The 12062-nt window shown below is 43.4% G+C and overlaps 2 protein-coding genes across 4 annotated transcripts; one reads left to right on the top strand and one right to left on the bottom strand.

Moving 5' to 3' along the window:
• Positions 1-83: 83 nt before the first annotated feature.
• Positions 84-4115, bottom strand: pax1b (paired box 1b). Of its 3 annotated transcripts, none has more exons than XM_028396547.1 (5): positions 4047-4115; positions 2186-2779; positions 1574-1707; positions 904-1138; positions 84-437 (listed from the first exon to the last, which is right to left on the bottom strand). In XM_028396547.1, the coding sequence occupies exons 1-5, from the start codon at positions 4048-4050 to the stop codon at positions 367-369; spliced, it is 1038 nt and encodes a 345-aa protein (XP_028252348.1). In that variant the 5' UTR covers positions 4051-4115; the 3' UTR covers positions 84-366. The 3 variants fall into 3 exon arrangements, with proteins under 3 accessions (XP_028252348.1, XP_028252349.1, XP_028252350.1); XM_028396548.1 differs by having other exon boundaries at positions 2186-2774; positions 4047-4110; XM_028396549.1 differs by lacking the exon at positions 84-437 and having other exon boundaries at positions 989-1065.
• Positions 4116-7844: 3729 nt separating this feature from the next.
• Positions 7845-9095, top strand: nkx2.2b (NK2 homeobox 2b). Its single transcript, XM_028396552.1, has 2 exons — positions 7845-8076; positions 8542-9095. Exons 1-2 carry the CDS (start codon positions 7845-7847, stop codon positions 9093-9095), a joined length of 786 nt encoding a protein of 261 aa, XP_028252353.1.
• Positions 9096-12062: the final 2967 nt, after the last annotated feature.

Below are 12062 nucleotides of genomic sequence, written 5' to 3' on the forward strand. Positions count from 1 at the left end.
CCACACAGGAAACAAACAGCTGGAAAAGCCTCCTTCCTCATCTGCTCCTGAACATCTGGAAAAAACACAGAGATGTGTTGATGTTGCATTTTTGCATCAAGTCTTTATTAAGCACATTTATAGAAAAACATATTTACAGCTTTGCTTATTTATTGTACAACAAAGTCCCGTTACAATGCCATTTAAACTTTAACATTTTATGCAAATATACAGAACACAAATTGTTTTAGATCTGGGTGGATCTGATGTAGCTGTTTTCCTTCACGACTCTTTTAGTCCTGGTCTGCAGAGGTATCCTTCAGGCCTGCAGGCCCGGGTCAGGCTCCACGGATCTCCTGATGACCCCTCCGAGTTTCCTCCACGTAGTCACGAGCCTGAAGACAACCTGTGAGCAGGATACTGGTGTTTGTTCAGAGGACTCTGAAGTTTATAATCCTCTGCAGAGAAGGAAGCATCAGGTTTAATGTTTTAAAGTGATATCAACAAACAGATCAACATTTACATCACAGCAGGATATTTTAACGGTCCGTGTATTTATGTAGAATCCGGTTTTAGGCAGAAAATGATCCGTGTCACAGCTATGAAAAACATACAATAAGAAAGCAACGTGCTACAGTAAGCAGTTCTTCTGTGTGTTTTGGGCCCATTATAATGTGAACACACACATTAGTGGTTTTGGAGTGTGGAGCAGAAAATAAAGCCCCTCGGCTGTGTTTTTATGGACGGAGACGCTGCGGCTGTCACAGGACAGGTTTCTAGCTTTGTGTGTTTCAGCCAGGCCACAGAAGTCAGACCGAAATAAAACTCGACATCAACAGTGGGCTGGGAGGAAAATAAACAGCGGGTCCAGAGGTTTAACACAACATCTGGACGTGAGCGGGTCACTGTGTGGAGCCGTCTCACCTTCTCTGTGTGAAAGATGCCTGAAAGATGCTGCAGAGTGGAAGTCTGCGGCCTCCAGCGGGGCGGCTGGACCGGGAGTCACACACGGGGTTAAGCTGGGCGTCAGACCGGAGGACTGGGGCTGCCAGGGGTGCCCGCCGCTCATGTAGTTTGCTACAGGACCTGCGTACACACCGCACTGGTTTGAAGGCGAATACGCACAAGCTGAGACACAACCGGAGCGACTGGACGAGGACTGAGAGGGAGAGATGAGAGAACTTTAAAATCTGGATTCTTGAAGAGTTTTCACGAATGTTCCTCCTCATCATTCCAGGAACATTCACACCTCTCTGGACATTCCTGCTTCAAATTGACTGATTGATTCGTCCACACTGCAGGTTACCATAGCAACAGAAGTGATGCTGCCTGCAGACAGTGGGTTAAAGCATCTTTAATGTTGTTTATTAAAAACATTGCAGCTGTTCTGATCAACTAAAGCTTTCCTACTCCCAGCAGCTGTTTCTGGTTTACTGCTAAACATGCTGGGAAACATCAGGAGAGTCTGAGAGGCGGCAGCCAATCAGAGCTCCGCTGGCATCACAGCAGGCCGATCTAATCACTTTTATTCATCACTTTTATTGACAGTTGGTGATGAGTTTATGACATGTTGCATGGTGTGGCTGTTATTTACCTGCTGCGGGTACTTCAGGTTCAGCTCAGTGCTGGATTTCTCTGCTCCACCGGCCCCAGCAGGAAACGGCCTGCTGCTGCTCAGACCGGTCCATTCCTCCACCTTGGCTGAATGTCCATCAGTCCCCGGCAGAGCTGCAGAGACACAGTTTATTCTGAATCGACAGTTGGACAGCAGGTGAAACAGAGGTTCTCCACATGCTGACAAAATAAACAGATACAAAACATAGGCTACACTTGAGTGATAACAAAACATGTGCACAGTTCACCAGGTTTTCAGCAAAACACCACATGTAATTTGGACCAAATTAAGTCGAATAATAAACTAGTGACAAATTGTCGCCTACATCAAATAAAAAAATTAAACGTATATTTTATGTTAATCTGAATTACAGATTAAGACAGATAAAATAAGGTTTAAATAAAGACATTGAATAAAGTGTGTGAATCTTAAATCATATTTTTATTTTAGGTCTGAATCAGGAGCTTTTACTGAGTTTTATTTCAGACATTTTTTTTCAGAGAAGCTAAATTTGTTTTTTTATTAATGGCCTTAATAGAAACCTTTTAAAGGTTTAATCTGTATTTTATAAATCGCTGTCTGCCCCCCAACCTGCCGGCTCCACGAAGGCCCGGATGCCCAGGATGTTGTGCCAGCTCCGCGGCAGGCCGAGGTGTCCCGCAGGCCCGCTGCCGGTCCTGGTCCCGGTGGGGGCCCCGGGCCCGCTGTAGGAGGAGTAGGGGTACACGTGGCCGTACTGCAGCTGGGCCGGAGCCGGTTTGATGCTTTCAAACGGACCCTGTTGTGACAGAGTCCCGATTTTATTCCTGAGGATCCGGCTGATGGAGCTGACCGACGGCACGTTGTACTTGTCACACACGCCGTCAGACAGAAGCCGGTCCCGGATCTCCCAGGCGAAGATCCCCGGGTCGCCCTGCTTGTAGTCCCGGATGCTCTTGACCACGGCCGGGGTGGTGACCCGCGGCTTGCTGCCGCCGATGGCTCCGGGAAGGATGGAGCCGGTCTCGTTGTAGCGCGCCAGGATCTTGGACACGCAGCCGTGGGAGACCCGCAGCTGGCGGCTGATGTCGCAGGGCCGCATCCCGAGCTGCGCCAGCTCCACGATCCGGAGCCGAACCGGGTTAGGCAGCGGGCGGCCGTTCACGAAGAGCCCGCCGAGCTGGTTCACCTCCCCGTAGCTCTGCTCTGCACGGAGAGGGTTTTACTGGATCAATAAGGCTGATCAGATCAGGACGGGGGCGTTTTACAGAAACCACAGAAAAACAACTTATAGGCTTTAAATTCTTCTTTTTGAGGAAGGAAGTGAGGCAAAAAAAAAATTAAACTAAATAAAGTGTTAAAGTTGCTGTGGTTCTATTTTTCCTGCTTGGGACATTATTTTTATTTATTATTATTATTTATTATTAAAATATAATTTTAGTTTCATTTTTTTGACATTTTAAGAAAGAGGGACCAAAACGTGATTTCTTCAATAAACATTAGAATTTATTGTGTTTTATCTTCATCTCATTGACGAGTTTCTGATTATAGATCAAAACAAAACCTTTTTATTCAGGCCCTTATTCTGCATTAAATTAAATTAAATTAAATTAAATTAAATTAAATTAAATTAAATTAAATTAAATTAAATTAAATTAAATATAAAATGTTTTTATTTTTTTCTCATCAACATATTTTATTGTCTTTATTTCTGATAAATTGAATTTTAGTGTTTACTGTATTTCACTGTAATTATCAGAACTCAGAGCTTAAAATTCAGTTTATTATAACAAATCAGATTTAACAGAAAGAATTTTGTTTCATTTTCAAATGTTCATTTCCTTTTGAACATTTATCCAAAAAAAAGCTTTTTAATTTGTTCCTGCTTTTTTTCTGACACAATATAAATATTATTCTGTAAACATCTTTGTTTAGGAAAAAGTTTAATTGTTTTGTTTAAATAGATTTATTGCATGTCCTGATTATAACTCCAAACTTAGACTTAAATAAACTCAGTTTATTTCCTGTAGTGACAGACAGCTTTAAATAATCTTAAATCATCTACATGAGGCAGATTTGTAATCTTACTGTAGAGAAAGATATGAATATATCCTGGTTCTTTGTAACCAGTTATTGGGCAGTTTCTGGTTGAACTGCAGCACATTAAACTCCAGATGTTTAGAGCTGAATTCATCCTTGTTTGAGGAACATTGAACACTCTTCAGTCACAGACGTTTCTTTCCTTCTTTAAACATATGTTTTGCCCTTGCTGTGCTGAAGCTCTTGTCTGTATGGAGCCTGACTACGTGCAGGTTAGAGTCTGTTTCTGACAAAGTTTAAAGGAGCTTCACTTGATGAGGAGTAACTTAAAGGCACCTCCTCCCTCGGCCCCTCGTTCACTTCCTGCTGCTGGTGTTTGAAAGAAAATCAGAGCAGAAGTTCAACTTTTCCTGAAAGGTTCTGTCACACTCACCCATCAGCCTCCGTCCACAGCGTCTCAGAGCTCCACCATCCACACCTCTGACTGCAGAGATCAGCCAGACAGTCTGAGCCTTCCTCCTCCTCCTCCTCCTCCTCCTCCTCCATGTGGGTGTCACTGCATCACTTCCTGTTTCAGAGCAAGAGGTCCATCTGATGTCAGAGCTCAGAATAACAACAGTTCCTGAAGGGCTCCTTAGTGGCTGAGTTTTCAGTTCTCCGGCTCCACATGTTGACATTAAACGCATCAAGAGCTGTTTAAAACTGGACACAAATGATTAATAATCAGATCACAGTCAGGAGGACACATATCCAAAGGATTACAGTCAATAACTCTGGTTTAATGTTCAATAAACTGATCACACATATCATCAAACCACTGATCGATTCCCAGAAAGAGTCTGATGACTCTTTACTGACAGGAAGCATCAACTCCAGAAACACTCACTGACTCCATCTTTAAAGCAACAGCGCCCCCTTCTGGATTATTTCCTGCATTACAGTTCCATCATCATTTTTTTTCTGAACTTCTCATTGATTATGAAAAGGGAATCATTGGTTTATTGACACATCAAAGATCAATATTCCCATTAATAATCGATGTTTTCCCCCTGATCTGATCCTCCTCCGTTCTTACAGTCCAAGATAAATTATTTTGATATCTAAAAGCTTTAGGAAGATGATGTTTTGTTTGTTTTGATCAGAAAAAAAACAATCAATAGTTTTGGTTTGATGCATCACAAATGAATGCAACAGAAACTGATCACACAGTACGACACACAGACCGGAGTGTTTTTGTCACGGTTGATAGTTAGAGTCTCTTTTTTCATAAACAAATAAATAAAAATAAAATATTGATCACGTATCAGTCAGTGATATTCGGGGCCCTTGGAGGACCCTGGCCCCTGGAGGCCCCTGAGCAGGTGCCTGTCATTCATCCTGTGTTGGGTTGGTGTTTGAGCTGCAGTTCCTTGTTCAGGCAGCAGGGGGCAGTCTGAGCTCAGAGACGCGCAGAGACAGTAAAGTCTGAGTTTAAAGTTTGGAGGTGAGATTAAAGGAGATTAGGAGCAGCTCAGAGCTGAGGCCTGTTTTTATTCTGAGTAATAATCTGGTGTCCAGCTGAGGACAGAGTGTCCAAAACCCGGAGACACATTTAAACTTTACTCCTCGAGGTCCCTGGAGGAAAACGGGGCTTTAATAATAAACTGGAACATCTCTAAAATAATCAGTTAATCTATTCATGTGCCCCCCCCCCTCACAGTGTCACTGAGCATGCTCAGAAGAGGCTCCTCTCTCCCCAGTCTGTCTGATCTGATGTCTCAGCTGCTGCTGGATGTCATCCATCATTAAACCGAGGAAACCAGACCAGTAACGAGGTTCACATCAGTCTGCATCATTAACTGCTGAGTTCTTAAACAGAGAAGAGTTAAAGCACAATGCGAAGAGTCGGAGCTATTACTGTGTTTATCATTTTAGTGTTTTTCTTTAATTTATTTTATTGAATTAATTGTGAATCTGTTTTTTTAATGTCTTTATTATTATTATTATTTATTTGATTTATTTTTATTTTTAAATAAAATTGTTTTTACATTTCTCCTTATTTTTTCATCTGTTTTTATTTATTTAGATTTTTTTCATGTTGGGCCACAAATTTTGTCAAATTTTTCTTTTTTTTTAAAATAATAATAATTTTATTCAGATTCAGTTTAATCAGAGGGTCATTATACACACACTGATCACTGGGAATGGGGTAAAACTGCTCTGTGTGTGTGTGTGTGGTCATGAATATAGAGGGCAGTCCATTGAAGGCAGCAGGCTGAATACCATGACAACTCCCAGCAGCCTCTCATGTATTCCCAGCAGAGTGTGTGTGTCCATTATAAAGTGTTCAGGGGGAATAAATGGGATAAATGTGCAGGCTGTGCGGTCTTTGTGGCCCTCGGCTCGTCGTGTGTTTGTTTGCAGAGTTTGACCACCCAGCAGGATCCAACACACACGCACAAAACTGCAGACCAACAATCCAACATTAACCCCTCCTCCTCCTCCAATAACCTCCTGAAACTACAGATATTTTCGGAGTTTGGCTGGAGGCTGCTTCCTGTTCCTCCACCAGCTCCTCTCCACTCACTTCTTCGACTCATCCTCCAACACAACAGAGCCATCCAAAAAATGACAAATATGGCTGACATCAAACTCACCTCAGCTCAGCCTTCCAGGCCACACCCACAACATGTGTTTCTATGCAACGACCGGACTGTTTTAGTTCTATTAAGACTTCAAATGTAACTGAATTTAGGATGTGGTTGCTGTGCCGGGCAGTTTGCGGCTCAGGTTTCGAGCCTTCTGTACTTGACTTCACCTCTTTGCCTGCATTCGGATATAAAAGGAATTTAGGTGGAGTCAGATGAGGCCAACAAGGAGAAAATGGAGCTTCTCACGGGGACTTAAAATCACTCTTCAGAAGAAGAAGCTGCCCCATGTGGCTCAAAGGTGTACTGCAGATACATAAATAAACTCTCAAGTGACCCACCTGTGGGTCCTGAGCCAGTGTTTGGGAAACAGTGCTGGTTTCTTTGCATGTGGTCGTTCTTCTGGGATCAGCTACACCATCAGGAGGTTTCTCCTCCTGACAAACTGTAAAAAAATAAAATAAAAATGCGTCATTCACGCAGCAGCCTGTAACAACCCAGAGTCACCTGACATCACCCTCTGCTGGTCATAGTGACCATGACAGACGCAAAGGAGGCGTCAAGTCCACAGGGAGGAGCTCGGGGTGGAGGCCGCTGCTTGTTTGATGTTCAGATAAAATCATTACTGTTACCATGACAACGTCAAAGTCTGAAACCCAAACCTGAAAACTAACTCTTCAGAGTGAAATCACCACATTAATTATCAGCTTCATTAACAGATCATTTGAATTCACCATGTTTCTTCTCGTTGACTGACAGCAGGATAATCCGAGGACACACAGACATTAACCCACAGAATGAGCCGGTGTCACTGATCAGCTGCTGCGCAAACAGCAGAGTCTTCATCCAAAGAACCAACACACGAAATGTGACAAATTCTTCATGAAGTCACAGAATCAACGTTAATACTGTTTATATACACATTCAAATAATCCGCTTTGAGAGTTTGATAGACTTTTGTTACAAAACATTAGCTCTCAAAATCGCATTATTTATGAATGATTATGATTTATATTATTATAAATAAATAATATACATTATTATTAATTATAGGTCATATGTTGCTGTGAGTGTTTTGAATTTTCGTTATTTTTCTCTCTTGGATTTTCTAATGTTTTAAAATATTGTGGCTGTTTAAATACATCATTATGATCCTCGTTCATTCCGAGGCCGTGTTTCTGTTTTTTCTGTAACAGCGTGAATCTTTGAATCGGTCACAGATCGATAATCAGCCCGCGCGCGGTGTCCCTGGGTAAACAGGAAGCGGGGCACTTTCTGCCGGTGATCCTCCTCATTCATGTCCTGCCTGAGGCTCACGCTCTGAGCGCTGCTGCGTGTTTTCTTCCACGCTCTCACCCACTTGACTCCCGGGACCCGCCTCCGCCACACACACACACACACACACAGGCCGTTAAAAGCGACGGAGGCCGCGCGCTCTGACCGTCTTCCCACGTGTGTGTTTCATGCCGTTAAATCCTGCCCGGTCAGCCCGAGCTGCTCCCGGCTTCATGGACCCGAACCCTCCGCTGTCTGCTCCTCTTTAACGGGCTGCAGCCGCCGAATCGCCGCCGACACCAGCCTGAAACTTCTCCTCCGCGCGCGCCATGTCGTTTGGCACAAGCGCAAAAACCGGATTCTCCGTGCGGGACATCCTCGATCTGCCGGACTCCGGCACCGGGAAATGCGGGTCCGGGACCGAGGAGACCGAGGAGGACGAGACGGAGGAGGCTTCCACGGAGGTTCCCGGGCCCCAGAACGCGCAGAAACTGGGATTTAGCGGCCGGACTTTGTGTGAGCGCGGCGGCGGGAACTTCTGCAGGTGGAGCCGCGTGTCCGGTAATCTGCATTTCTCACGTGAGGAGATTTTTCTTTTTTTCAAATCAAAATCCAAATGTTGGTTCATGTTTCAGCGCGTGACCACCTCACATCTGTCTGACTGCGTCATCACCGAGAGAGAAATGATGATTTACTGAAATCTGCTTCAAATAATCTGTAATCTCTGCTCAGATTGATCAATAATTCTATAAAAATGATCTCATTGAAATGTGATAAACTTCCTGCACACACACACACACACACACACCTGCTTACAGAGGTGCTTTAAAACATTTTTAGATTCAGATGAATTTAAACATTTGACAGATTATTAATCTGTTAATCTCTCAGTACTATGATTGACTAAATAAATTTATCAGTTTCAAACTGGAATCAATCATTAAAAATTGAAACAGATCAGAATGTTTTGATGTTTCTGCTGTGAGTCATGACAGTAATCAGATTACCTGTAATTTCGTTCTGTAGTACACGGTCTGACTTTTCAGCACCGCACCGACACCAAATCCCCCGACCTGACCACGGATGAGTCCCCGGACGCGGAGCGGCCGTGCGTCGAGGCGCAGAAGAGCAGCGGCCGGAAGCGGCGCGTCCTCTTCTCCAAGGCGCAGACCTTCGAGCTGGAGCGCCGCTTCCGGCAGCAGCGTTACCTGTCCGCCCCGGAGAGGGAACACCTGGCCGGCCTGATCCGCCTCACCCCGAACCAGGTGAAGATCTGGTTCCAGAACCACCGCTACAAGATGAAGCGAGCGCGGGCGGAGCGCAGCCTGGAGGCGCTGCAGCTGCTGCCGGCGCGCAGGGTCGCCATCCCGGTCCTGGTGCGGGACGGGAAGCCCTGCGACCGGATCACGGCGCATGACCTGGAGGCGACGCTGAGGTCCGGGCTGAGACTGCCTCTGTGTGCCTACTCCCCGTTGCTGCACCCGGCCTATGCCGCGGAGCACCCCGGCCTGCCGCCGCCGCCGCAGCAGCAGCAGCCGGGAGCGCAGCAGCTGGCGCACATGTACCACTGGAGCTGGTGAAGCCTGGGGGACACAGGTCCAAACATGATGTCCACTGTATGAACTCAGCTGTAACCACAAAGACCAGGAGAGAAAATCAACTTTTTATTGTGTCTCTGCTCAAAGAAAAACAACAACCTGCTCTTCATGAAGACTTTGTCTTCACTGAGGACAGACATGTGTCCTCAGAGAAGACAGAGCTCTTCTGCTTCTCTTTAAATATAAAACCAAATGTTTCGTGACGTTTTGTTGCTGTTGTGTTTTATAAAAGTATTTATAAGCTGGATATTTATGCTAAGGAGGTCGTTGCTGTGTGTTTGTGTTTTTTACGCATGCGCCGCATGTTCAGCGCGTTCCTCATTCTGTAAATAATAAAAACAACTTTGTCTCACAGAGTTTCCATGATTCATGTTCAGGGCGAATTTCAACAAATGATTTTGTTTAAAATGAATTTTAAAGAAGTCAGATTCTAAAAATGAATGTGAGATAAAAACATGTGAATCATTCCGTTTTTTAATAGACTTTTGTGAATATTTTGAAACATGCACTGATTCTGCAGTAGCGTTGAGCAAAGGGTTCCCAAACTGAGGATTAGGACCCCCCAGGAAGCCGTGCGATGGATCCGATGGATCCCCACGTGATCAAATAAAATAAAATCTTCTGCTTCTAAACTGGTGTGTTTGAGCCGATCAGGAGGAATTGACTCCCGCTAGCTGTTTGAGTTTGAAGCGGCAGCGGTCCACAGCCTGATCATTCAGTCCTCAGAGTGTCTCTGTCAGCTGATGCTGAACACATGCTAATAAAAAAAAAAGATTTGTGTTCCGCTGATTAGCTTAGCTTAGCATAAGGCAAGAATTAGGATGAAACATCCTGCAGATTGAACAAACAGGCTAGAAGTTTCCCCAGTGGATGCTAAGCTAAGCTAAAGCCAGCAGCAGTGATGCCTCTGTGGAAGAAACTAGTGACACTGGTCCTTTAAATCTGCTGTGGACTCAGGACATGAACATGAGACTGGTTCATGGAATGAGGCTCATTTACAGACATTTGAAAGAAGTTTAAATATGTCTTAAACATCATTCTCTGACACTCTGACTCTTCCCTCTGCTGGATGTTTCTGCTCGGAGCTCGGCTGAACATTTACTTTCAGGATTACTGCAGACGACTTCATTCAGAGCAGGGAAGCAGCGATTTACTGTGTGGTGACAAAGAGAAGAAAGACCCCCTGTGTGTGTCTGTGTGTGTCTGTGTGTGAGTGTGTGTCAGAGGCCAGCTCATCTCGGAGGGATGATGTCACAGGGTGGGGGGGTCAAAGCTTTGAGGTTATAATGTGTCACCTGCTGCTATAAAAGGGGGGGGGGCAATGTTTGGAGGCTAAAGGACGAGTCTGACTCAGTGTGTGTGTGTGTGTGTGTGTGTGTGTCCGTGTTCGTGGATTTTCTGTTTTTCCCTTTTGGTGATTTATATATTTTAGAGACCTTGTGTCTGTGCTGTGCTGTGCGGCTCTTGTATTTGTGGTTATTGTTAAAAAAGAAGCTTCTTCTCTGTTTACTAGTTGTGTAGTGTATTTTATTTTGTGTAGTGTATTTTATTTTGTGTTATAATATTGTAAGTCTTCGTGTATTTTGTTATATTATCAGCCTTCAGATTTTTTCTGGTCATTTTCATATATATCTAATATTTCTTTATTCTCACCTGATCAAGCATATTGTTAAAAATATTTTGCATTTCCTCTTTTTACTTAGTTTTTCTGAGGGTCTTTAACCTGGTTACATACGTGCAAAATAGTCTTTTTTTAAACTCCTGTTTTATTTATTAACACTTTTAAATTGATTGTATTTCATATAAATCCCGATTTAATTTAATAAATAAATATATTTTACTCTATTAATATAATCATGATAATAATTAAATGAATGATTGATTTTCTCCCAGTTGTATGTATACTTGTTGTTGGGTTACTCTATTTGTACAGTTTGTCTGTTCCATGTGCCGCCAGCAGGTGGCAGCAACAGCCTGATGAAAACGTGTCAGAGTTGTGAGGACTGATCCATTCCTGCCCCACAAACACACAACAATGACGACAATAACTAAATAATCAATGAAACACACACAGAAGTAAATAAATACCTGGAGCTGTGTCCGCTCTGCTGCTGCGCCTGAAACAGGAAGAACAACAAATCAATAATCAATAATCAATAACCAGCACGAAAGCACTGAAGAGACAGACGCTGACCTGACACAGTCTGAGGACTCACGGCAGAATTTAACCCTTTAATTAACGCTGCAGCGCCCCCTGCTGGCTGGAAGCCTCGTTCACTTATGATGGAATCAGCCTGTAACTAAACAAAGACATGTTAAACAAAGATTTACACACACACAGACACACACACACACAGATGATTGTAATAGACTGAATGATCACATTTAAAAAAACAAAGATGAAAAACTGTTTTTTTTGCAGTGTAACAATGTTTGAATAAAGTTTGCTGTTTTGAAGAGAACATGTTTATGTTGATGTGAACATGCAGAACACATGAACTGAATAAAAACATGCATCAGATGAACTGAAGGATCATTTGTTCTGATAACATCACTGCACACATTAAACACAGTTCAGCAGACTGACCTCATGGTGGCGCTGCAGAGCTCCAGTGTCACACACACACACTCTTCTTTGTTGTTAAAACAAACATCACAAAAAGTCTTTTCAAAATAAAAGCCACAAAGAAAAATAAAGATTTTTCTGCAGAAAAATAAAAATGGCGGAAACATGCACGGACTCTTTCAGCAAATGAAACACTTAACCCTTTCAGTGTGATCATCATCTGTCAGCTGCTCCTGTGGTGCCGATACATGTATATATTATATTTTATATTATATCAGGTATATGCAGAGGTCTGAGACCTTTTGGATTGACTTCAATGGATCACATGTATTTATATAAAAATCTATACCTGTCCTCGCAGAGCTGGACACACACACACACAC

Source organism: Parambassis ranga, chromosome 24, assembly GCF_900634625.1.
Source record: "Parambassis ranga chromosome 24, fParRan2.1, whole genome shotgun sequence".
Lineage (NCBI taxonomy): Eukaryota > Metazoa > Chordata > Actinopteri > Ambassidae > Parambassis > Parambassis ranga.